At 40.5% G+C, this 27836-nt stretch overlaps 1 protein-coding gene across 1 annotated transcript in view; it reads left to right on the forward strand.

The window, feature by feature from the left end:
• TXNDC16 (thioredoxin domain containing 16) overlaps window positions 1-27836 on the forward strand; it is an 80936-nt gene that overhangs the window by 14327 nt on the left and 38773 nt on the right. The window contains exons 6-10 of the mRNA XM_040969122.1: window positions 213-286; window positions 2060-2134; window positions 13424-13545; window positions 17365-17455; window positions 22289-22439. Of these exons, the coding sequence (XP_040825056.1) occupies window positions 213-286; window positions 2060-2134; window positions 13424-13545; window positions 17365-17455; window positions 22289-22439 (513 nt within the window). The remainder of the gene's footprint in view (window positions 1-212; window positions 287-2059; window positions 2135-13423; window positions 13546-17364; window positions 17456-22288; window positions 22440-27836) is intronic.

Here is a 27836-nt window from a genome sequence, read left to right on the forward strand (position 1 = left end):
CTGAATTTTAGTGTAAACTCTGAAAGATAGAAACAGTTGCTTTCTCTAGATTTAATCGTGCACTTGAACAAGTGGGCCATTACAGTACAACAAAGAGGAGAATAGAGATTTAACCTGCAGATAAGCTGTAATGTTTAATTCTTCTTGTTTTTCTAACCAGGAAAGTTGACCTTTTGATATATAATCTAAAGCTTAAATACAATCTTTTAAAGGTTATTTGCATCAAAGAAGAAACATCAAGATACTGTGGAAGAGAAAAAGGTTTGATGAAAGTATATCTATTCAGGTAAACTTTTTCTTTTGACATATGAACTTATGCCTTTAGATGCTCAAGATCATAAAATAACATCAAATCAGAATATAGTTGTAAGTCATGAAATCATATAAAGTTAGTAAAAGTACAGTAAATTTGCTCCCCAATCTCTATACTTCAACCTTCCTGGTTTACATAATGACAAGAGAGATCCTCATGTCACATCATGGGACATTTTGAATGTTATGGGATGCTTGTCAGTTCCCACCACAGATGCATGGTGAGTAGGTGCTCAGCAAATTCCAGGTTATAGATTCCTCTGCCTTTGGGTCTGGTCTTCTGAGCTTTCTCGAATTCTTTACTCAATCCTACGAACTTGGCTTAGAAAGTGAGAGAAACCTTGTTTTCTCAGGATCCTACTGCTAAGGACTCTTTTTTCTTTCTTTGTGATCCCTTTGCCTGTCTTGTTTGGGGAGTCTGTGTATGTGATGGCAAGGTTGGTAGCTTTTTTGGACTAGAGTTTTTGACTAGATGCCTGGCCTGTCTTTTCAAAGCTAGCATAATTGCTGGGTTTTCAACGGCAACTTGAATGCAGATCAAATACTTAGCACTCAGGCAAGTTACATAGGGTTCATGGATAACACAGAAAACACAGGTTTTATTTTTAAGATTTTTTTTTTTTAATTGGAAACTCAGATTTACAGAGATGAGGAGGGACATAGAGGAAGATCTTCAGTCCACTGATTCACTCCCCAAATGGCTGCAATGGCCAGAGCTAAGCCAATCTGAAGCAGGAGCCCAGAGCTTCTTCCATGTCTCCCACGTGGGTGCAGGGTCCTAAGGCTTTGGGCTGTCCTCAACTGCTTTCCCAGGCCACAAGCAGGGAACTGAATGGGAAGTTGGGCTGCCAGAATTAGAACCAGTGCCCACATAGGATCCTGGCATGTGCAAGGCGAGGATTTTAGTCACTAGGCTACCGTACTGGGCCTAGCACAGAGGCTTTAACATCAAATTACTCACAACTTAATGTAGAAAAACTAAAATCTTTTTATTTTAAAGATTTATTTCTTTTTATTGGAAAGGCAGATATACAGAGAGAAGGAGAGACAGAGAGGAAGTTCTGTTTGATACTTCACTCCCCAAGTGACCGCAACAGCTGGAGCTGAGCCAATCTGAAGCCAGGAGCCCAGAGCTTGTTCTGGGTCTCCCACATGGGTGCAGGGTCCCAAGGCCTTGGGCCATCCTTGACTGCTTTCCCAGGTCACAAGCAGGGAGCTGGATGGGAAGTAGAGCTGCCAGGATTAGAACCAACTCCCATATGGGAACCTGAGTGCAAGGTGAGGACTTTAGTCACTAGACTATAGCGCAGGGCCTTAAAATCTTTTTTAAAAAGATTTAAAAAATGTATTTGAATAGATACAAAGAAGAAAAGACACAGAGTGAGAGAGAGAAAAGACAGAGAGCACGTGCGTGAGAGAGAAATCTTCTATCTGCTGGTTCACTTCCTAAATGGCTTCAGTGGCCAGGGCTCTGCCATGTAAAGCAAGAGCCTGAAACCCTTCTGGGCATCTCACATGGCTGGCAGGGGCTCAGGCACTTGGGCCTTTAGCAGCTGTTTTCCCAGGCACATTAGCAGGGAGTTATATTGAAATTAGAGAAGCTGGGACTTGAACTGTGCTCGTATGACATGCTGGCATTGCAGGCAGTGGCTAACGACTACTCCACAAGGTTGTCCTGACCAATGGAGTTGTGAGGCTTTATTAGTATATTGTGTTTTACAACTTTTTCTTTTATATGTATGTGTAGGGGAAATATCCTGCTCAGAGAATTCCCTGCTGACACCTTGTTTGATGTGAATGCCATCGTTGCTCACGTTCTCTTGTAAGTACAGGGGGTACCACCCATTCACTTGTTTGTTGATATTTACCTGTTCATTTTGTTAGACAATCACAACCCATTAAAGTGTGATAGCGTTTTAACCTAATTACAGGCATCAATTGCATACAGATTTCCCATCTGCCTCTCTGCATTGAAGATATAAAATTTCTTTTTTTTGATTTTAAGAATTTATGTGTTTTCAGTGAGTTACAGAGAGAAAAGATAACACATGGATTTTGCACCTGCTGGTTCACTCCCCAGATGACAGTAATGGCCAGCTCTGGACCAGGCTGAAGCCAGGAATCTGAAGCTTCATCCAGGTCTCCCATGTGGGTGGCAGGGGCCCAAGCACCTGGGACATCTTCGGTTGCATTCCCAGGCTGTTAGCAACGGCCTGAATCAGAAGTACAGCAGCCAGGACACAAACTGGTACCCATTACCAGATTCCCATGTTGCAGACTGCTGATTTACCTACACAGCTCCATCTGGTAAATTTCTTCAGTGGCAAAGGATATTAGCAACATGTGGATACTTTGTGAAAGTAGGACCTATTCGATAGGATCACATGATTATACCACTTTTGATTTTGCCAGTCCAGTGATGATTTCTCCAGACGGCTTGGTCTGTTTGGTTTAGACTAATACTATAAACAACAGAAACTTTCTTTTCATGGCTCTGGAGGCTAGGTAGTTTCAGATCAAGGTGCCAACAGATTTGGTGTGTGCTGAGAGTTTGTGGTTCACGGCCATCTTTCCCATGTGCTCTCATGGTGGAGGAGGCTGAAAGAACTCTGTCATGTCCTCCATAGTCTCTCCTGAGAGCTAACCCTTCATGACCTAATTACTCGAAGATGTCCTCCACCTCCTAAATACCGTTGAGGCTTTGCTGGCCACCGAAATGGAAGGAGACCAGGCCCAAATCCTTCTGTGATCTTTCAGGCCTGACCAGAGGCACTTTAGAGCTTTGGTGTTCTAGAGGAAAAATTCTCTTGTCAAGCCAGACCTATTGCATAGCCAGTGCAGTGTGGTTTTCTGAAAATGAATGAATGGATGGGGACCAAAGTCCAGCTGTGTTCCCTTGCACATCTGTGTTCCCAGCGGGGATGTCTCCACTCTGAGGCCTCTTTAGCAGAGATTTAGATAAGCCCTCATAGTTTCACTAAGGTTTCCTTATTGAAGGTTCTTGGTGCAAGTGCTTTGCTTTGCTCGGAGTTAGCCCCTTTCCGTTCCTAGCCCTTGCCTCTGTTCTTCTGCCGAGTACGTGGACCCGTGAAGAGGAAGGGGCCTTGTAGATGAGTTCCTTGCAATGAGATGGTTGTTAATGTCTGCCCTGCAGCACCTGTCCTTTATTGTTTCCATTCCCTGTTTCCTGCACTGTCACAGTATCCGGTCCAAGTCTTGATAGTTACTTTTAATTTGTTGTGCTGTCCAAGTCAACCATCTGAACCCCTGATTAACAAAGAGTGTAAGTAGGCAAAAGTTGTCATTAGTTTCCTATCTGACAGATCTTTCTGGTGGGTGTGAAGGAGATTTATCGGTTCCAATCTCACAAAACCATTGTTGGCCATTGTATTTTCGGGAGGCAGAGAGAGCAAGGAGTGGATTGTGTTTTTAACGCTGAGGAGGTGACTTTAATTGGGTTTTGTAGCCCTTAATTTGTTAGCAGTCAACAAAACTACAAGCTTGAGTTAATCCTTGATCTATTTCCTCTCCCCCATCACACTAACTTAGAAACACTCTGATGACCTTCTGAAGTAGATAAAAAAGAGAAAGTTAATAGATGAGTCACCTGAGCAAGTTGAATGTCTGTCGTGTCTCAGTTCCAGACAGTTGCAGGATTTGAACCCCTGTGGAGTACCCACTAGATCCGGCAGCACATCAAAGTCATCCTGACAGTATTCTAGGGTGATGCCAACACGAAGGGAAGACTGAGAATGAAGGCAAATCTCAAGGAAGTAGAAATCTAAGGAGGCTGTCCACATTTTTGCTTAAAATGGAACAGATCACTCGTAGAATATAATATTTTACAAAATTGTCCAATAATGAGATTTAGAAAGTTAGAAACTATGCCAAATAGTGTTCTGTATCCTATTGGAACCTCGAGGATTGCCACGAGGAATAAAGATCATTTTGTCAGCCTAATTTTGCATGCTAAATGCAGCGGGCCTGGCTGGCAGTTTCTTTCTCTTGTCCTCATCCGGAGTTACAGTGTTCGCAGACAGAGAGGTGAATTGTTACTTGATTTTTTTGGTCCACTTTCCTATTGTGTTTCAAACTGTTTTGTTATTAATTTTTAGTTGATCTCTTTATATGAAGGAGAATCAAACTGTAGAATTTTTCCTGATTTTTTTTTTTTATGTTGAAACCCTGGGTCAATCCAGTGATTATATCTTTTTTTTTTTTTAAATATTTATTTCTTTTTATTGGAAAGGCAGATATACAGAGAGAAGGACAGACAGAAAGGAAAATCTTCTGTCCGATGATTCACTCCCCAAGCGGCTATAACGGCTGGAGCTGAGCCAATCCAAAGCCAGGAGCCAGGAGCTCTTCCATGTCTCCCACTCAGGTACAGGGTCCCAAAGCTTTGGGCCGTCCTCTACTGCTTTTCCCAGGCCACAAGCAGGGAGCTGGATGGGAAGTGGAGCTGCTGGGATTAGAACTGGCGCCCATATGGGATCCTGGGGAGTGCAAGGCGAGGACTTTAGCCGCTAGGCCATGCTATCACACCGGGCTGCAGTGATTATATCTTGATAAATAATCTGTTGTGTTCTGTTAATAATTATGTGGTTTAATTTATTTTTTCTCTTTTGACTTTTGGATTGCAACTTGTACTATGATCTTTCTTATTTCATTGTTATAGAAGAATTCATTCAATTTTTTAATGGTAAGCTTTTTTAAAAGCAGTTGCAGATTAACAGCAAATTGTAAAATTTATAGAAAACTGAACACATAGTACAGAGAATTCCTTTTTTCTGTATTCACAGAAAAGTACAGCTTATCTTTTTTTCTGTATACAGTCTTTCTTTTTTTTTTTTTTGACATTTTGCATTGTGGTACAGTTGTTATAAGCATAGTGACATGTTGTTGCCAACTAGATTTCTAACTTTGCATTAGTATTCATTCTTTTTTTTTAAAAGATTTATTTTTATTATTTTTTATTGGAAAGGCGGATATACAGAGAGGAGAGACAGAGAGGAAGATCTTTCGTCCGATGATTCACTTCCCAAGTGAGCGGAACGGCCGATGCTATGCCGGTCCGAAGCCAGGAGCCTCTTTCAGGTCTCCCACGTGGGTGCAGGGTCCCACAGGCAGGGAGCTGGAAGGGAAGCGGGGCTGCCGGGATAGAACTGGCACCCATATGGGATCCCGGGCATGCAAGGCGAGGACCTTAACCACTTGCGCCACTGCGCCACCGTGCCGGGCCCTAGTATTCATTCTTACTCCTTGGTGTCATGGCATACTTTTGCCATCACAGTATCATACAGATTTATTACACTGCCCTAAAAATCTCCCATACTTCAACAATTCGTTCTTTTCTTTCCTCCCACACCAGGATATAGAAAAATGCAGTTAGAGAACAAGTGTGTCTACGTGTGTGTGCGCGTGTGTGAGAGAGCAAGGGAGTCAGTCTCAGTGTTGAGGTCAGAGCTCACAGCACCCTGAGGAACATGGTACTGCCCTACCTGACAGCAGCTTCCGTCTGACAGGCTGAGAGTCACATACTCATTCCTGTACATAGAGCAGCTTTGGAAGAAACTGGAAATTACGAAGCTTTGAGCTTCAATAGGAGCTGACATTTATTCTGTCCCTCTGGAAACACAGTGTTTGTTACCTTTTTCTCTGAAATGTAGGCACAGCAGAGGAAGGACTCTGTCCCCAAGCTTAAGCATTTGGCTCTAAGGAACTTGAGGGTTTGTCGACCTTTGAATGGAGGCAGACGGCTCCTGGAAGGCAGGAGGTGAGCTTAGAGTACAAAGAGGAGGTATTCTCCACGTTTGTGTCAAGCCTGGTTTCATTTTCAGGAGACTTGGGCTGTGTGGGACACAGGGGCCCAGCAAAGTGGATACACCTGCTCACAGGGCAGCCATGCACATGCCACACGTATTTCAAAATTTCACAAAAGCAGAGAAGACTGGTTGCCAGGAATGGCGGGGAAAATCTGAGAGGAGGTATGAGTTGTTGGTAAACTCTTTACCCTTCAGTCTTTTGGGTAGCTTTTGTGTGTTTATTTTTTATTATTTGAAAGGCAGAGTAACACACCCTCTTCACCCCCCCCCAACACAAAGAGAAAATGGAGGGAGGGTGGGAGGAAGGAAGAGAGAGAGAGAGAGAGAGAGAGAGAGAGAGACAGACAGAGAGAGAGAGAGAAGAGAGGAGAGAGGAGAGAGAGATATGAAGCAGAATGGCCAGGTCTTGAACTGTGCTACAATATGAGATGCTGGTGTTGTAAGTGGCTGTTAGCTTTGCAGTGACACAACTCCAGCCTCAACCCTTGATGTTTGGAACCATAGAAAGAGATTAGCAGTTTGCAAACTAAGTACAATTGGATTCATAGTCTGAAGATTCTTTGTTTTCTGAACATACACGGTCAAAGCTGGTGAAGTTGCAAGGGAACTTTTACTTTCCAGTTTCCAGGTGGGATTTAGAAGGCTAATGTTTAGAAAAGGAGAGTGACAGTTAAAGTCTGTGTCTTGATTGAGAATCTTAGCTTTCCCCCAGAGCTGAGGCAGAGCACACAGCTGGAGGCACTGTGATCTCCACAAGAATTATAAAGAATTACAAAGTTCTGTGATGTATAAACAAGTCAGGGTTTACTAAGCTTTCGACGCCCTCTTGCTCATCCTTCATGTGTCATCTGAGCAGTTCATCTTTTCTGGTTTTCCTCATCTTCATGTGTTAGAGTTGCAGCCTTGGCTAATTTTTGTGAGGATCAAGTAAGGGAATGTACATAAAATGTGAGTGTGGGTTTTACTTAGTGTTCTACAATGTTTCTATAAATATCAATGGTGTATGCAAACAATTTATGTTTCATTATGCATGAGATTTCATTTTAGAGTTAAGAAGAAAAAAATTTAAATGAGTTCATGGTGTGTGGTTGATGGGTTTATTTGCTGGAAGACAGCAGGTCCAAAGAAGGCCTTTTCCCTTTCCGACTCATTTTTCACACGATATTACAAATAAAGAGCCAGTACAGTCTTACTAACTGTTCTGTAAGATGGTAGTCCTTGGGTTTTTTTTTTTTTTTGGCTATTTAAAAAATTGTTGTATTGTTTTCCATGATATTGTTAATCTAGCGTCGTGTTATTAAGGTGGATTCAGCTGTTTCACTGCGGGGAGTCCCTTTAGTCAGGAGTAGAAATGCGTACCCAGGGTATCTTCTAGAAAACGGAGATTTTCCTTCCAAGTTCATATGGTCTTCATTACTACATGAACTTTCATATGTTTTAGGAATTACTTTCAACTCTCATCATTTCTGTGAATATTTGATTCTTTTCACACATTACTGCAGACCTGGGTATCAAGTGGTTAGGTCACGTTCCTGTATAGCCTTTGCAGAAAGCTATTTTTAGAGGTGTTTTACTCTAAAACTCCTGAGCTGTTGCCCATGCCAGTCTCCTTTTTAATAGGTGTTGAAACAGTGCATTCCCCCGCTCCACCACCCTCTGCAGCAGGTTTATTCCTACATGGCTTTTTGTTTGCTAGGGACATCCACTCTGCTGAGAGCTTGTAGTATAAATTCGTTTGTCTTGGGTTTGAACTCCTCACAGCTGTACTGACCACTCTCTAAACTATGACTAGTTGTATAGAATGCCCCTACCAGTGCAGGGCATGTTGTGTACCCCTCTGCTTGGTGCTTAGTGAATACTAGCTTGCTTGATAGAGTTGAAAGCTTCACATTTTGGTAGTTAACACTGGAAGGAACAGAAATCATCTAAAGTTCTTATAAGCCCTTATGATTGTTTTTGGTGATTAAGAATTTTATCGGAAGAAAACTAAATAGGATAGAGAATATATGTCTGACTAGGACTGGTATTTGTAAACATTATTGTACTTTGAGTTTCTGTTTCAGGGGGAACATCAGCTTGGCTGTTTCTCTTAACTGTATTTAGAAAATGCTTAATAAGGCACTTTGGGATATTTCTTTTTATATGTGAAATTTCCCAGCCACAATATAATTAATTTAGATGAAAGTAATTTCTCTCTCTCTTTCTTTGTCCTGGGGGTTTTGGTTTGGTTAATTAGAAAATAACATTTCCTTTTTATTGAATTTTTAAGAATTTGAATAATGACAGACATTTAAAAATGACCTCTTTCTGAAAGCAAGTGGGGTCAGGTAGCCGCTGTTCCTTCTCTTTCTGACGTCCGTTCACTTCGGGGCCATCCGTCTTGTCTGCTTAATAGTTATGAGAGGCGAGCCCCAGGAAATGCCTGCCAAGGAGAAGGAGGGTCTTGCTGGCCAGCAGAACTCCCTTTGCAAGCTGTTGGACGCCTCAACAGAGCAGAAAATTCCCAGGAGTCTTTTCAGGTTGTCCATCTCTGTTTCTGCCTTGCACTTGGAGTGAGGAGCACAGACTGGTGGAACTGGTCCTTGCAACCCCTAGATAACCAGGAATTCTGCAAATGTACGTATAAAAGATCCAGCCAAGTGAGAAAGCCACTGGGAAGCATCTCAGAGACCCTCAGATTCCCAAGGTCCTTAGGCTGGATGTATAATTACCTCACTATCACAACTTTACCAAGCTTTGGGACACGAGCCAGAGTAAACTCATTAAGCTCTAAGACCTTATCTGTAATTTAAGATTTATTTTTTTGCTGACTTGAAAGGCAGAATTACAGAGAAACAGGGAGAGACAGAGAGTGAGGAAAGGAGAGAGACCCTTCATCTGCTGGTTAACTCCTCAAATGGCAGCAATAGTCAGGCTGAATCCAAGAGCTTCTTCTGGGTCAGCCACGTGGGTACAGGAGCCCAAGGACTTGGGCAGGGAGATGGGTTGAAAGTGGAGGAGCCAGGACTCAAACTCAAACTGCCACTCACATGAATGGCTAGCATTTCAGGTACTGGCTCACCTCACTGTGTCTAATCATAGCCCCAGGACCTTATCTTTAAGATGGCGTTAGTGACCATGCTGGTAATGGTCAGGAAAATGGAACAGGCAGAGTGCATTACCAAGGATTCCTCCATAGAAGCCCCAGAATCCAGGTCTGACTGGCTTGAACTGTGAACAATTTAAAATGACTAGAAAATCCTAGCCTCCTGGGCAGGACCAAAGAACTGGAAATAGAGGTGGTGTAGCTCTGAGTGATGCGGGGAGGGCTGCTGTGTAATTGCCGGAAGTCACAGCTGTCAAGGCCTGTGTCATTAGCACTGTGTCACTCTTACTCTTGAAGTTGACTGTCGTCTTCCTTTCCTATGGTAATTCACCACTGTCTGTGTTCTTTGTATCACTTGTTCCTGAATCTCGTGCAAGGGATCTGGAGCATGCACGCATGCCTTGCAGCAGGGCACTCCTGACAGCATGTGGTATTAGCAGCTCTTACGACAGGCCTTGAGCTCTGCCCATCTGGGAGATTCAGAAATCTGAATCCCAGACCAGAAGAGAGAAAGAAAGGGCAGCTCTAAAAGTGGTGTATTACCACTACGTAGAAGTTGCTTACTGCTCTGTCTGACATGTGACAGGCACCCAATAAATACTGGCTTTGATTAATTTGTATTCACCAGTCCCGTTTTAGAAAACATTTGTATTTTCAGTATTTTAAGGCTTTGAAAGTTAATTTTCAGGGACCATGTTGTGGTGCTTCACTTCCAATTCAGCTTCGTACTAATGTACCTGGAAAAACTGCAAAAGATGGCCCTAGGGCTGGCACCTCTGAGACCCTGTGTGAGCCTCGGGTCACGTGTGTTTGCTGACTTAGGGCTGGCCCAACCCTGGCCATTGCAGCCATTTAGAGTATGAACCAGCAGATGAAAGTGTGTATACTCTTTTTGTGTTCTCCCTCTTCCTCCATAACTCTATCTTTAAGAAGTTTATTTATTTCAAAGGCAGAGCTACAGAGAGAGGGAGTAACAGAGATGGAGATCTTTCATTCTTGGGCTCACTCTCTACATGGCCGTTAACAGCCTGAGTTGGGCCAGTCTGAAGTTAGGAGCCAGGAGCTTCTTCTGGATTTCCCATGCGGGAGCAAGGCCTTAAGGACTTGGTCCATCTTCCATTGCCTTCTCAGGCATGTTAGCAGAGAGCTGGACTGTTAGTAGAGCAGCCAGGCATCAAACTGGATCCCATATGGCAAGCTGGATCTGTAGGCATCAGCTTTATGCACACTATAACATTTCCAGTCTAATGAATAAATTTTATATAAATTTTCATTTTCTGATTTGAATGGGAGAGAGAGAGAGAAGCAGACAGAAAAACAGAGCTCTCCCATCCACCAGTTTACTCCCTAAGTTCCTATAATTGCTGGGCTAGATTGTGACTGCCATCAGGAGCCTGGAACTCAATTAATTTTCTCCTGCGAGGGATTCAGGGATCCAAATGCTGGGGATGTCTTCCACTGCCCCTCAGGCAGATTAGTAGAGAGCTGAATTAGAAGCCAACCAACTGGGACTCAAACTGGTACTACAAATAATACCTATGTTTAAAATTTTTGTTTTTTATTTTGGCTACTACTGATGGATAAGACCTATGAAAAAATACTTCAAAGGCTCAGCAGCGTGGCCTAGTGGCTAAAGTCCTCACCCTGAACCTGCCGGGATCCCATATGGGCGCCGGTTCTAATTCCAGAAGCCCCATTTCCCATCCAGCTCCCTGCTGGTGGCCTGGGAAAGCAGTTGAGGATGGCCCAAAGCCTTGGGACCCTGTACCCGCGTGGGAGACCTGGAGGAACTTCCTGGCTCCTGGCTCCAGATCAGCACAGTGCCGCCCATTGCGGCTCACTTGGGGAGTGAATCAGTGGACAGAGATCTTCCTCTTTGTCTCTCATTCTCTCTGTATATCTGACTTTCCAATAAAATAAATAAATCTTTTAAAAAATACTTCATAAAGTTCATGGAAAATGGGATTAAAAAATAAGTTTGTTTTGGTGCAAATTGTTTTGCATTATATGCATAGTTTTTGTTGTGCACATTTTCCATAAACTTTTCAGAGATCTCTTTTATGCATGAATTTCAAATTTTTTTGGACATGAAAATAAAGTTGTTTTTTGGTTCCACTGTCTCCAGACTTGCTGAAATGCTTTTGAAAATGAGCAAAAAGCTCTCTGAGGACCTTGCTAATTGTTTTTAATGTTAACATTATTTGTTTATATAAAGTAAGTGAATTTCACGTTTCCTGATACAGAGTTAGAAGCACAGGTGTGCCTCCCACTTCACTCCCCGCCTTCCCTAATTCTACCCCCTTCTCCCCTAGTTATTACAATGGCAGATTTTCTTTTGGCTTCACAACCATAAGCTTAACTGTCCAATAAGTAAAGGTATTAATACGTAGCAAATGGAAGAAAAAAAAATAAACAAAATCCTACTATTCCTCATGAGTATAGACAAGGGCTATAGATTGTAATCAAATCGTAGGGTGTTAATTATGCTTATAAAGATTGCTTTTTTGTTCTCTGTGTATTAGTAATCATAGATCAGAGAAAACATGGCATTTGTATTTTTTGGGACTGACTTATTTCACTCAGCATAGTATTTTCCTACTGAATACATTTAGCTGCAAAAGACAAAGGTTTTATTCTTTTCTATGGCTGAGTAGTATTATATAGCATATCCATAGTACATTGTCTTGATCTGTTCATCAGCTGCTAGGCACATCTGGATTAATTCCAGATGTTAACCGTTAGCAATTGCACTGCTGTGGACGTGCGGACACAGGTGTCTCTCAGTGTGCTGATAGGACTGGGACAGTTGGATCATATGCTGGATCTATTTTCAGGTATCTGAGGAGTCTTCATACCGTTTCCCATTATGCTTGGACCAGTTTACATTCCCGCCAACAGTGGGGCCAGGGTACATTCCCCCACATATCATCACGAGTATTTATTGTTTTCTGATTTCTGTATGATGGCCGTTCTCACTGGAGGTGGAAACTCATTGTGTCTTTTTTTTTTTTAAAGATTTATTTTTATTATTTTTTTTATTGGAAAGGCGGATATACAGAGAGGAGAGACAGAGAGAAAGATCTTCCGTCCCATGATTCACTCCCCAAGTGAGCGCAATGGCTGATACTATGCCGATCTGAAGCCAGGAGCCTCTTCAGGGTCTCCCACGCGGGTGCAGGGTCCCAAAGCTTTGGGCCGTCCTCGACTGCCTTCCCAGGCCACAGGCAGGGAGCTGGAAGGGAAGCGGGGCTGCCGGGATTAGAACCAGCGCCCATATGGGATCCCGGGCGTGCAAGGCGAGGACCTTAACCACTGCGCCACCGTGCCGGGCCCATTGTGTCTTTTTAATTAACACTTCAATGATGGTTAGAGAAACTGAGAATTTTTTTGTATCTCTTAATCATTTGAATTTCATCCTCCTAAAAATTCCTGTTCATGCTTTTAAGACTGCAAAGGATCCTTGAGATCAAAGAGTTTGACATCTGCTCTGTTAGTGAAAATAGGTGGTCCCAGACAACTTTAAAAACTCCTTCAAGTTGGTTAACATAAAGGAAATGCCTATACACACAGACCTGTAGTATTAAGTGGACTGAATTGTTAGTGAGGCAGAAGATATCTAGAAGTAGACAACTAAGAAATGAGATAACTGTAGATGGAAAATTATGATTTGTATATTAAAAGGTGATTTGGAAGACACAGTCAGTGGAAAGACCACTAGGCTAGGACCAAGAGCGCTGTGCCCTGGCCCTGGTTCCTTGATGTAATAAGTGCATGGAACTAGAGTTTCTTCAAATGAAGAATGGAAATAACCAATTCCTGCCCTATATTTCTTATGTTCACTCAGCAAACAGTTGCTTGTGGTTTACTGGATGTTATTCTAAATCGTTACACAAGCTCTTTACCTCAAGGGAATAATGGCTTAAAAAAAATGAGCGAGGCAAGGACAAGCAAATAAATAGATACATAAAAAATCATAATTAGTACTATGAAGGAATCAAATGGGAAATGTTCTCAGATAATAATTAGTAACTGGAGAGTAATTTCAATTTAGTCTTATTAGGAAGCCTCAGTTCTTATTACTGAGAAGTTGTTCATAGGCATTACATTTCTTTTTGGGTTAGTTTCTTTAACACTAATGTATAATAGTGGATAACGAAATACCTATGAGATTATTCTAATCACATCTGTATATATATTTCAGTGCTCTTCTTTTTAATGAAGTTAAGTATATTACTACCCCAGAAGACCTTCAGAATACAGAAAATGCCTTAAAAGGGAAAGCAGATATCGTCTTTGCATATGTCAGAGCCATTGGAACACCAGGTATTGGTTAATTTTTGCTTTCATCTTTGCTGAGCCTCTGTACTTATGGGAGTATATTGAAGTACTTACCAGATTGAATTTTCTAACCATGATCTTAATATTTAAAATAAATTTGAAATGTCTTTCCAACTATGTTGTCTTTCTTTAAGTGGGCGGGCAGGATAGTAACAGGAGAGGTATGAGGGAATGTGCTCATCAGTTCTGGTAAGTTAGGGTGCTGGAAGCTTCAGAGGCTTTTTTGGTTTGTCTTTAAAACAGTTCCATTTTCTCATTGAAGTAGCAATGAAGTCACCAGCTAGCTTAAAAATTGAAAAGGAGAGATGATATAGTTGTTTAGGAGGCGTGGAAATACAGAATGACTGCCAGGTAGCATAGGTCCTATCAGCAACTGATTAGCGAGATGATGCGTTTTTTTTCCTATTCTAGCCACATTTACTTTTGTGGAGTGTTCAACTGTTTTAGCCCAGGGAGCAGGTCAAAGAATGACAAAGCTTGATGTGGAATTGGAGCTTGCTTAGGAGGGAACAGAGGACCAGGTGAGGAGTGTAGGACAGTCAAAAGTGGAACGATCACTGGGTTATCGGACCTGGTGCATTGGAGACATGCATTGGACAGTTTCCTGCAATGGTGTAGGTGGGGAGGTGGCACAGACCGAGATAATGGAGATGTTTTTAGGAACCGGCAGTTATAAGGCCTGGGATGATATTGTGGCAGAAAGGCAAGTAGACAGAGAGGTCTTTGAAGCAGAGCCAAGGGTTGAGAGGGTCGGGTTTTCAAAGGGTCCTCTAGGTGGGCATGATGGGAGGTCCTATGGCAAGGGTGAAAGTATGTTGAAGATACGTTCTTTATGGAATGAGGTAGAGTGATCTTGCCTGTGGAGCTGATGATAACTCAACAAGGAGGGGAGATGAAAAGATAATCTGATATGTGATTTCAGTGCTAAAAGACTCAGTTGAGAAAAAGAAGTGTGACAAAGGGAAAAGGGAAAACCAAATACAGAAAGTAGGAGCTCATCAAAGAGACGCCTCATGATGTCTTAGAAGTGAAGGTAAACTTCCCAGGCAGAGAAGGCCCGTTGAATTCTAGTGTAGTGGATGGCTATAGAGCTATTACAAGGTTTCTTATTTTGAAACTAGAGTATCAAAGAAAAAAAAAGGTTTATTCTAAAATCTTCCATAGCAAGGGAAAACAGATTTGCAATGAAAAGAAGGACAGCAGGACAGTAGGACAGGTGCAGGCACAGAGGATGACTCTGGCTAGGAAGCCTGTGTCCCATGTCAGGGTACCTGGATTCAGTCCCTGGTTTTGGTTCCTGATTTCAGCTTCTTACTAATATGTACTCTAGGAGGCAGCAGGTGAAGGCTCAAGTAATTGTGTTCCTGCCCAGCATACAGAATGGAATCCTGGTGCCTGGCATTGGAGTTGCCAAGCTGGAGCATTTGGGGAATAAACACATGGGGAGGAGCTCTCAGCCTCTGTTCCTTTCAAGCAAACAAACAAAGCAGGACAAGAAAAAAGTTCTTGAAAAAATATAACTGGGTTCTGGTTCCTCAAGTGAAAGACTTGGATTGAGTTTCTCACTTCTAACATCAGCTTGGTGTGAGTGTTAGGGGGTGTAAGCTGTTAGACAGGAGCTCTGTCTCTGTGTTGTTCAAATAAACATTTTTATTTATTTATTTAAAAGATTTATTTATTTTTATTGCAAAGTCAGATATACAGAGAGGAGAGACAGAGAGGAAGATATTCCATCCAATGATTCACTCCCCAAATGGCCGCAATGGCCAGAGCTAAGACAATCTGAAGCCAGGAGCCCAGAGCTTCTTCTGGGTCTCCTGCGTGGATGCAACATCCTAAGGCTTTGGCCATCTTCGACTGCTTTCCCAGGCCACAGCAGGGAGCTGGATGGGAAGTTGGGCTCCAGGATATGAACCGTCGTCCATATGGGATCCCGGTGCGTTCAAGGCGAGGACCTTTAGCTGCTAGGCCATTGCACTGAGCCCCAAACAAACATTTTTAAGCAATAGAGACAGAATGGCATTTTCATACCTGCAGTATAAGAAATAGAAGAAAGGACAGGAGGTAAACCTAGAATTATATATCTGGTTAGCTAAAGTTAGTTATGAAAATAGAACAAGGACATGTTCAGAACTCCAGTCACGAGAAGTGTCTCACAGGACTGTGCTGTGGAGTGGGAGCGAGGGATCATGAAGGAGGAAGATAGGCACAGGCACTTAATACACGAGAGACAAGAGAATCCCCTGCGTGAGCACACGGCAGCTGCGCAGCAGGCTGAGCAGCAGCAGTCCGTGTTGATCCAGTTGGAAGGCTCTGCAGACATGTCCCAGGAAGCTGCAACTGCGGTATACCTGCTATTTTTGAAGTCTAGAGACAGTTAGGAAACTGCAGAAGAGTTTAGCAAGAAATCAATATAAAAATTTGAAAAGATAATGTGTATTGAAAAAAAGATGGTTTAAAAAACAATAGTCATTTTGTACTCTAGGACTCATCTTAAGTAGTATTTACTGAGTCAACACAATGTAAATATTGAATATTGATCTAAAAAGTTAGAACAGTATTAGGGAGTTGAGGTAATGGGGCAGTGTGTACGTTTGTAGAACTGAGTTTTAGAAAATGCAGCCGATTCATTTCTTTAATGGCAACTCAATTAGCAATACTGAGATCTTAAAAAACATATTTTTAAAATTATTTGAAAGAGTCACAAGGGAGGGAGAGAGAGATCTTCCAGCTGCTAGTTTACTTCTGAGAAGGTTGCAGTGACCAGCGCTGGGCCAGGGCAAAGAGTCAGGAATTTCTTCCAGGCCTCCCATGGGAGTGACAGGGGCCCAATCACTTGGGTTATGTTCCACTGCTTTTTCCTGGCCATTAGCAGGGAGCTGGATTAGCAGTGGGACAGCTGAGGGCCCGGCACAATAGTCTAGTGGCTAAATTCTTGCCTGGCATCTGCTAGGTTCCCATATGGGTACCAGTTCATATCCTGGTTGCTCCACTTCCTGTCCAGATCCCTGCTTATGGCCTGGGAAGGCAGTAGAGGATGGCCCAAAGTCTTGGAACCTTGCACCAATGTGGGAGACCCAGAAGAAGCTACTGGCTCCAGATTGACTCAATTCCAGTCATTGTGGCCACATAGGGAATAAAACAAAAACAAAAAAAGAAGTGGAATAGCTGGGACATGACCTGGTGCCTGTATACAGTGTTGACATTACAGGTAGTTGCCATGTATGCCATGATTCAGCCTCAATATTGAGATTTTATATGTGTATATATGAATAAATTCAAGTATCTCTATCAGGAAACAAGAATATTGGGCACTTGGAGGTATGCAAAGGAAATAGTCGAAGAGTTGGGAATGGAAATGCAATGGAGGTTAGGAGGATGACTGTTATCTTTAATATGCCTTGTAGAATTTTTTTAAATAAGTTTGATTTAAAAAACTAAGCCAGAAACAATATACCCAGACATGTATATATGTAAAAAGCAACATATGTCAACATATGGTGGATTCATATTCTATTTCTTACTACTGGGAAGAAACTACCAAAGATTGTCATGTGCTACATACTCACGTGTAACTTGTTTTCTGCTCTGTCTTGATTCTTCTTTTACCTTGGAAAGGCTTTTTCTCCCCACCACCCCCAATGGAACTTCCGCTGCTGCCTGCACTTTCCTAGCTGCGAATCCATGCAAAGGAGTTTTGTTTAAATATAACAGAACATAAAAAATGTCTCTTCAGAAAAGAAGTTTGTATAGTCATGCAAACTAATTCCTCCTCCTCTCCCCACTCCCTTGTCTCTTTCCCAGAGCACAGGGCAGTGATGGAAGCTGCTTTTGCATATGGGACCACATGTCAGTTTGTCTTAACCACAGAAATGGCCATTTTGGAAAGCATTGGGTATGTATAAGAAGCATTTATAAGCATGTATAAGAAGTTTCCTGATCACTTCACTTTGCATGTTAGTCAGCATTGCCATCATACTCTGACAGCATTAAGCTTATCTGATGGAATTGTAGGAGGATGAAACATACAGAAGATACCTAACATGCTCTTCATTGTAATCCACTGCCTTTCTGTAGTCTGAACCATCCGGAAGAGATGTTAGACTAGGGTGAAGGGAGTCACGATGGACAAGCTGCAAGGTGTGTTCCCAGAAAGGCCAAGTGAGGGGATTCTTGTAGGAATGGGCCTCCCACAGTGATGGGATGGGGTGAAGTAACAGCTTTCATAGCAAAGCTCCCCACATTCTCTGTGAGAATTAAGTTGCTTTATCATAGTTATCCAAAAATGTACCTAGATATGAGTATTAAACACATCATTTCAATCTTTATTTTTGTCTGGTTTCTAAGTCACAGTTTTAAGTAAAGGTCTTCTTTTCACTGTCCCATCTACAGGGCAATTTAGGACGAAGTTTTTCTTCCTTTAGAACTTAATAGTACAAGTCGTAATCAGTGCATTTGAAAGGACTACAGTTTGACTTTAAATGCTTTCCTGGAAAGTTGATCCAAGGCAAAGTGGTGATGTTCAGACCTTTGAATGCCGTGTAAGGGCTCTGAGTGAGCCTTCTGCTGACTTCTCAGAAAGGAGGAGCTATTGTGGATACTGTGCAGTGACTTAAAGGCCCGAAATGTTACAGCTCTGAATTTAGAGGCTGGCACTCAGAAAACTGATGAAATGAAGCCCCCCTCCCCCAGGTTTTAATGCTTGATTTCACAGTGAGTGACACAGACACGTGGTGGAGGTGTTAGTAGCGTGACACCATGCAGCTCCCGCCACCCTGCCCTCCCCTGCCTCATTGTCACCCATCTGCTTCTCCTGGGCCAGCTCCCAGGGCCACTGTGCTGTGGGGTTGAGGGTGAGGGAGGTGGGTGATATTGTGAGGGGAAGGTTGTAGGCAGACAAGAAAGTTCTTGCACAGTGAAGGTCTGTTTTTATTGCTCTGTGTGACATTAACCTAGCTGGTTTTTCCCGTTAGTCTCTCCTTCCTTGATTGTCTTTTGTGTTGGTTGTCTGATTAACAAGTTAAAACCTTGATGTGTGCTTGTTATTTGTATGAGAATTATGTTTTTAATAACTAGAGAATTATGCTGTTAGTACTGGTAACCTTGCAGTGGCTTGTCACTGCGTCAGAAGACACAAGAAGCATTAGTTTAGCTGGCTTTTTTGCTACTCCCACTGCGGACTGCTAATTTCCCTTTCTGGAATGGGAAAAGCCTCACTTTTTTTTTTTTTAGATTTATTTATTTTTATTGCAATGTCAGATATACAGGGATTTAGAGAGACAGAGAGGAAGATATTCCGTCCGATGATTCACTCCCCAAGTGGCCGTAACAGTATGAGCTGTGCCGATTTGAAGCCAGGAGCCAGGAGCCTGGAGCTTCATCTGAGTCTCTCACATGGGTGCAGGCTCTCAAGGCTTTGGGACTTTGGCTATTTTCCCAGGCCACAAGCAGGGAGCTGGATGGGAAGTTGGGCCACCGGGATTAGAACCGACATCTATATGGGATCACTGCACATGCTAGCCAAGGATTTTAGCTTTTGGGCTCCTGCACCAGGCCCCACTTTTTGTTCGTTTATTTATTTGAAAGAGTTACAGAGAGAGAGGGAGAGACAGAGATCTTCTATGACTGTTTTTACTCCCCAAATGACCTTCATGGCCCGAGCTGGGCTGGTCTGAAGCTGGGGATCAGAAGCTTCTTCCATATCTCCATGTTGTGCACAGGCGTGAGTATTCTCTCTTGCCTTCCCAGGTGCATTAGACGACATTGAGCGCATTGGGGGTGATATGGCTATAGATCCCTGAGTGCATTGGCAGGTAGCTAGGTTGGAAGTGGAGCACCGGGGACTTGAACCAACATCATGTGGTTGTCGGTATTGCTGGTGGCAGCTTTACATGCAGTGCTTTAACACTTGCCCCTCGTTTTTTTCATCACATGGTGACTCCACTGTAGGCCAGAGCTTCTGTGAGCATCAGTTTTTGCTTTATCTCTTCTGCCAGCTTACACATTTGTAAGTAATGAATAATTATAAGCAGTAATAACATGCTTAAAACATGATTTAAATATTTCCAAGATATAGGTTCTATTGTTTGCCTTATAAACAATATCCACAAGATACATATACATACATATATACACACAGACTATATATATAATACATATATATGTATACAGCATATATATATATTCTGTGTGTGTATATATACAGAATATATATATAGAGAGAGAAGTGTATAGATATGTATACACTTCTATGTATATATTCTGGTATTTGCATATATTTTAGCATGCTAAAATATATATATGTTCTGATATGAGACTAGAGAACAATATTATTTTGGAAGAATTTGTGTTTTTTTCTTAAAATGTGAGTTTAAAATATGCAATTGTCCTTTTTTATTTGCTTTTGAGGATATATTGGAAATGTTTGGATTATTATTTATTTTTGGATACCAAGGTGGGAGGGTGTTTTTCCTGTTGTGACAGGAAAGGACTCAGAGTATAAATATAGTAGTCTTGTGGCATCTTCTCTGGATGAAGAAGTTGTCTTTGACTTTGGGTTGTCTCTGAGTGCATTCTTTATTTCATTTGTCTTTTATTCAGAAGTACTTACTGAATGCTCTCTGTGTGCTGAGCACCGATCATATCTGTGTGCTCTGGCTGTAACACTGAATCAGGCTAATCTATTCATCACTGGATTGTGTTGTATTTGTACTTGAAATTACATTTCTGGACGTATATGTTAGGGAGTAAAAGAGGTAGCATGTCACAGAGACACTAGCCCTTGTTTCCTTCTGTAAGAATGTGTTTGTGCCTGCAACGGTCAGTTCAGTCAAAGGAGGATGCCTGGCTGAGGCTTAGCTGAGCAAAGGAGATCACCTTTCTCTTTCAGGAACTTGGAATTTGATCTACATAAATGGGATTATACAGTGATCCTGCTATTTGAATGTCCTTTGTTTACTTTTTAAACCTTTCAGTAAGTTTCTCCTTTTTCTTGGTATCTGTTACCAGCAAGAATATGACTCCCTGCTTCCTAACATTGCTTGTTTGTGCAAAGGTTATAATCCTTAATCCAGCTGTAACCAGGGCCTCCTGTGTTCCACACTGTCTTCTCAAGGTCCCCCCTGAGAATCATGTGTCCATTGTGTCTAGCTATGTTGTTTCTTGCTGGTTGGAGATGGCTGGTGTTTGTTTGTTTGGCCTTTTGGGGAAGCATTTCATCCCTTTTGGTTTAAGCTCAGTGACAACTTTCCTTTCCTTTCCTTTCCTTCTCATTTCTTGTAGAGGCAGGATGAAGTTTTTTTTGTTGTTGTTCCCTGTGACATTTGTGTTACACATACAGTCTACATTTTAAGAAACAAATCCTTTAAGAATTTGAATTGTCTTATGTATCTTCTTGTGTTGAGCACAGGGCTGAAAGAGCAGTAGTTATTAGGTAAATCTTTTTTTGTTTTTTGAAATGTTTATTATTATTAATTACGTTGCATTATGTGACACAGTTTCATAGGCTCTGGGATTCCCCCAACCCCTCCCCTTGTCCTCTCCCCATGGTGGATTCCTCCATCTTGTTGCAGTATTACAGTTCCAATTCACTCAAGAGTCTTTCATTGCAAGCATATACCAAGCATAGATCCCAGCATTTTATTGTCCAGATAAATTCAATGGTTTCTTGGGGAGACCATCCCTGGTCTGAAGGCAGAGCTGGCAGAATATCACCCCAAACTATTAAAAGCCACAACATAACATCAACAACAATTTACAACATTATGGAATTAATTGATATGGTATTGGGTACCCAATATGTTAAAAAATGCAAGTCCTTAACCACATCCTTTGACTAGTTCATTGACATTTCAATTTTAGTTTATATACGACTAGCTTCTATACACCTTAAAATGGCTATAGGATACTATTCAGCTGTCTCGTGTCTATAGGTAAATCTTGAAATGATCATTGCTGTGATAATTGAATCTATGGTAATGAAAACTGCTTTCTAATTAAATCTGAAATTTGTGAATGTTGAACACTCAATTTAATCATGTCTCAAAAATAAATATCATCTCAAAAATAAAATTTTGTAGTATTTTGCCAAACCCTACTAATGCCATATGGACATTTTTAAAGTACTGTTTTAATTTTGGCAAACCTTACACCCACTATAAGTTTATCTTTGAAATCTCAAGTTGAAGGGAATCCAAAACTTGAAATAGATACTTGCTGAGTTTTGTAATATTTCAGATACAAACTCCCACAGAATGTTACATGGGTTCTATCTTAAGTTACACTTTTTTTTTGCTAGAGTGTATTCAAAACAGCTTTGAGTTTAAATTAAACCTAGAAGCTTTGTGTTGCAAAGTTTCATTTATTGTAGCTCTAGAAAAGCAACCAGAAGATAATCTCATTGTACGCAAGGTGACAGTCTTTTATTGAAGAAAGTTGTGTAGGCCTGCATGGAGCCTGATTTAGAAGCTGCCATATGAAAGAATTCAGCACAAAAATTGCTCATGCAACTCATGTGGTTTGTTGAAATATTAATATTTCTTTAATGTCATAGATAATTTTTTGCCCGTCATTTTATTTTTAATTTTCTGATTTTTACATTATGTTCTTTTTGGCTTTTACTAAACAGTAAAAATTGCAACACTTAAAGACAAAGAGATTTGTTATTATGGTAAAAGTGTCATATATTGAGTTTCATTAAATAATTGTGTCCCTAATTTTTAATTTGCAGCTCTGAGGAGATAGAATATGCTCATCTCTATTTCTTTCATTGTAAACTGGTGTTGGACTCAACTCAGGAATGTCGAAGAATATTAATGAAGCAGCCATTGACTATACTGAACATTCACTTATTTATTAAAACAATGAATGCACCTTTGTTGGTATGTGTTTTAGTCTAATATGTAGAAAATGTTTGCATAAAATTTGTTTTAATATAGATAATGTGATTTATTTCAGATGAGCTTACTTTGTTTTCTCTTTCCGGTGGGTATATTTCTTTAATTTTGTGAGATTTAGCAATATGTCCTTGTTGAAAGTAGAATAGAAGATAAACCATTTGTAAAACAGCATTATAATGCCTTAATTTATTATGGCATTGAAACCCAGCAATACAAAACATTATGTATAAGTATGGTTAGTCATAATGAACTCTGGTTCTTGGTGACTGCTCACAGAACACAAAGGCTACTTCTTAATACCTCTTTCATTGTTTTTTCCATCATTTCAGGGGATGGTAAAATTCTGGAATCATGGGATTTTTGATACCTTACTTTCCTTAGCATTATCCTGGGAGACATTTTTAGAGACCTACTAAGTGAAGGTGATCACAAGCTGGTCTCTGGAAGGTTGAAGGGTTGGCTTGAACATACAAAAAAATCATCTATTCTCATTTGGTATATCTTTTTCTAAAAATAATAATGGTGTATGTGTGATATAAACAGTGCAGCAAAATCTAAAAATCATTTTTTAAAAAAAGATACCTATTCTTGTCACTCAGAAGTTAACTGTTAGATGAGCATCATGGCAGTCGTTTTGCATCCATAACAGACACATAAAGACAGAGGGCTGAGTGGATTAGTGGAAATAATGTGTTATACATGTCACCAATTTTAGTATAAGAAGTGTTATATTTGCTTGAATTTAGTGGGAAGAAATATTGCTGTGAACTTTGGGGGACCGTGGAACTTTGTTTTTTCTTTCTTTTTTAATTTAGAAAGAGCGAGACATATAGCCTACTTGGTGGTTTACTCCCCAAATACCCAAAGCAGTTAGGATAGTGGCTGGAATTTGAACCTTGGCACTCTGAAATGGGATGCAAGTGTTCCAGGAGGCATGCTAATTGCTGTGCCTGTCCCAGGTTCTTGGATGGGAAATGTTTTGATCGGAAGGGTTTGGTGACTGATCTTAATTTCTTTGCTGGTCATGGATCTCCTTAGAATTTATTTCTATTTCTTTATTACTTGATTTTAGTAAGTTGTATGTACATTCTGTTTCTTCATGGTTTTTCGATTTAGCATCAAATACTGTTCATAATTGTCCCTTATAATCTTTTTTTATTATTGGGGAAGCATGGTTATCTTCTTAGAATTGCATCTGTGAAATACATTAAATCTGTTTCCTTTATGCTAATAAAAATATAGTGCGTGAGTTTTAAAATATCAACAATTCCATCCCCAGAGTAAGAATGTTTGTCAGTTTTGCATATTCTGTTATGCTAATTTTAATTTACAATATGCATTTAGTTGTAATTTTTATTATTCTGTATTGTCACTTTCTATACTTATCAAGGACATTTGCAATTTTAGTTTTTATCTTATGGAGTGAGTTATGAATTTGTAATTTAAAAATCTTCAAGGTTTTAAAACAGTTATGCCAGTTTGTGCAGAATGCCGCAGAAATAGCATTAAATAGACTTCAGAGCCCCCAGATTTCTGTGAGCAGTAAAAGACTGAAAAATCTGCTCAATACAGATACTCACTCTTTTTGTCTTAATGAAAGAGGGCGGATAGCCGAAAGACGGCACTGGCCGCATGGTTTATCCTAGAGCCTCAGGAAGTAGGACTGAACACACCGTAGAACTGGCAGCATCCTCGGGATGAGCGTCAGAGTTGTGAGCTTCACTAACACTGCCTCCCACCCTTCTCCAAACAGGAGAGTGTCTGGTGGTCAGCTTATGTCCTTTTCCTTATAATCTGTTGAATGTGTCCTGGGCACTAGTAATTTGTCTCTTTAGTTCCCAGGTCTTCCGGTGGAAAGGAATGGTTCACAAAAAGCTATACCCAAGGGACCACACTGCATGTGGGCCCAAACCTAATTGATTGCTTAACTTTGCGCTGCTCTCAAACTCTGATAGGATAGGCTCAGGGAGTCTGGGGGAGAGGAGAGTATTTTCCATGTGAGTTCGTGTAAATGGCTTCAATAGACACGATGAAGCCTTATTTTCATAGTATGACATAATTTTTTTTTAATGATTTAGCACTTTGGCTAACTTACTGATTGTTTCTTATACCCTCTCTTTTTCATTTTTTTTGAAGATTTATTTATTTTTATTGGAAAGGCAGATTTACAGAGAGGAGGAGACACAGAAAGAAAGATCTTCAATCCACTGATTCACTCCCCAAGTGGCTGCAGTGACCAGAGCTGAGCCAATCTGAAGCCACGAGCCAGGAGCTTCTTCTGGGTCTCCACACAGGTGCAGGGTCCCAAGGCTTTGAGCTGTCCTCTTTTGCTTTCCCAGGCCACAAGCAGGGAGATGGATGGAAAATGGAACAGCCAGCACATGAACTGGTGCTCATATGAGTTGAGGATTTAGCTACTAGGCCATCATGCTGTGCCCTTATTTTCCCTTTTTCCACTGCTAAATTACTAAGGGCGCTCCAATTATGCAAAGAGAAAACAACTTTCACTCTCCTTTATCTAAGTTATGGTTTTAGGACTCAGGTTTTTGTTTTCTTGCTGGCTATTGGTGAGGGTTTATGCTAAATTGGTGAGGATTCCTGTTGGCTGTTCTCAGGTCCCTTGACTATTTAGCCCTTTCACAATATGGCAGTGTCTTCCGTTAAAGTCATCACAATAATCTTACTTCATGTACTACAATAGACTTTTTAAAAAATATACTTACATATGTATTTTCACTTCATTTGAAAGACAGAGAGACCCAGGGTAAGGATGGAATGTGATTTTCCATCTGCTGGATCACTGCCTAAATGCCTGCAACTGTCAGGGCTGTGCCAGAACTAAGCCAAGATCCAGGAACTCCTTCTGGGTCTCCCAGTACTAAGGTGGCAGGACCTTAGTACTGCACCACCACCTGCTGCTTCTTAAAGTGTGCGTTAGCAGGAATAGTCAGGGAATGTATAGAAACTATGTAATAGAGTCCTAAACCACAGCTTAGCCGGTATGGTATTAAGATGATATTGACTTCATAGAGTTTGGAAGGATTGCCTCCCTTTCTATTGTTAGGAATAGCTTATGGAAGAATGGGGTGAGTCCCTCTTGAAACATTTGGTACAATTCTGCCATGAAGCTGTCTGGCCCAGGACTTTTCTTGCTTGGGAGGAAATTACCGATTCAATCTCAGTCTTTGTTACAGATTTATTTAGATCATTAATTACCTTGTGATTCACTTTTGGCAGACTGAATGTATCCAGAGATCTATTCATTTCTTCTAGGTCTTCTGATTTGTTGGTATAAAGGTCTTTGTGGTAGTTCCTAATATGTATGGCCAAGGTATCTTGTTATATTTCCTTTTTCATTGGTGATCTTATTGACTAATCTTTCTCTCTTTTTCTATTTCTCTCTCTGATTAGTTGGGATAGTGGGGAATCTATTTTGTGATTTTCTCAAAGAACTAGATCTTTGATTCATTTACTCATTGATCTTATGTGTAGTTCTTTTGGTTTCTATTTTGTTATTTCCTTCCTTATTTTGTTTTGTTTTTATTTCCCCTGCTAATCTTGGGAGTGCTTTGCTACTGTTTTTCTAGCTCCTTCAAATGTATAGTTAGCTCATTTACTTGGTGCTTTTCTAATTTCTTAACATAAGCATTGAATGAGATGAACTTCCTTTTAACACTGCCTTGATTGTGTCCCATAAGTTTTGATGTGTTGTCGTCTTGATTTATTTCAAGCAATTTTTAAATTTCCCCTTTGATTTCCTCTCTAATCCATTGTTCATTTAATAGCATATTGCTCAGTCTCCAGGTATTTGCATGTCTTCTAGGGTATTCTGACTTATTGGGCTCCAGTTTTACTCTATGATGGCATAAGAAGATGCATGGTATAATTTCAATTTTTAAAATTTTGCTGAGGCTTATTTTGTGGCCTATAACATGGTCAGTCCATGTGCTGATTTTAAAAAGTGTATTCTTGATCTGTAGGATGATAGGTTCTATAGACATCAATTAGTGCATTTGCTGTATAGTGCTCTGTGTGAGTTCTGTTGTTTCTTTGCTAGCTTCTATCTTGTCGATCTGTCCATTGATGTTAAAGCAGTATTAAGGTCCCCCACTGTTATTGTACTGGAGTCTTTGTCTGCCTTTAAATCCATTAATATTTGTTTCACATAGCTGGATGCTCTGGAATTTGGTGCATATACATATATTATGGTGATCTCTTCTTGTTGAATAGATCCTTTGATCATTATGTGGTGTCTTTTTTCATCTCTTTCAGTGTTTTTCACATCAAAGTCTGTATTATCTAATATAATGGCTACACCAGCTTGTTTTTCCTTTCTGTTAGCCTATTCTGGATAATATCTTTTTCCATTCTTTCACTTTCAGTTTCTACATATCTTTGTTGGTGAGCTGTGTCTCCTGTAGGCAACAGACAGATGGGTTTTGTTTTCTGATCCGGTCCACTAATCTGTGATGCTTAATTGATGAGTTTAAGCCATTTACATTCAAAGTTTATATGGAGAAGTAGTCATTTGGTCTTGTCATTTTAGCATTGGGTTGTTTAATTTAGTCTTTTTTGTTTGTTTTATTGGGGCAGCCTACATGTTTGCCTTTGGTTTTGATAGGTGTTACTCCTTTTCTCTGTCAAGAGAACATCTTTAAATATCACTTGTAGGGCAGATCTGAAGAGCCACATTCTTTGAGCTTTTTTTTTTTTTTTTTTTTTACTGTGGAAGAATTGTATTTTCAAACACAAAGAAAAGCTTTGTTGGATAAGTTATTCTGGGTTGACAATTTTTCCCCTTTAGAATCTGGAATATGTCACTCCATTCTCTTTTAGCCTGTAGAGTTTCTTCTGAGAGATCAGCTGTGATTTTGATTTGGGTTCCTCTAAATGTTAACTGAGTTTTCTCATGTGCATATTTAAGGATCCTTTTTTATGTTTGAGTGAAGAGAACTTGATTATCATGTGTCGTGGCAAGGATCATTTTTGTCAACTCTATTTGCAGTTCTGTGTCCTTCCTGTATATTGTTTCTCAGTTCTTTTTTCCATATTAGGGAAGTTTTCATTCATTGTTTTTTTTAATACATCTTTAAACCCAGCTTTTCTTTCTGTGCCTTCTAAACTCTCATAACTCTTATATTTGGCCTTTTAACAGTGTTTCTTAATTCTTGAATACTTTTTTTAAACTTGATCCAGCTCCACTTCAGCTTTTTGATTGTTTCCCCATTGTGATAAGAAATATCTTCCAATTCTGAGATTTTTTTTTTCTGCCTCACTCATCCTATTATTGAGGCTTTGCATGGGATTTTTCATTTGCTACATTGTGTTCTTAACTTCCAATATGTCAGTTTTCATTTAATTCATTGCTGTTATTTCCTG

This window comes from Ochotona curzoniae, unplaced genomic scaffold (genome assembly GCF_017591425.1).
Source record: "Ochotona curzoniae isolate NIBS_2020 unplaced genomic scaffold, NIBS_Ocur_1.0 scaffold_4701, whole genome shotgun sequence".
Lineage (NCBI taxonomy): Eukaryota > Metazoa > Chordata > Mammalia > Lagomorpha > Ochotonidae > Ochotona > Ochotona curzoniae.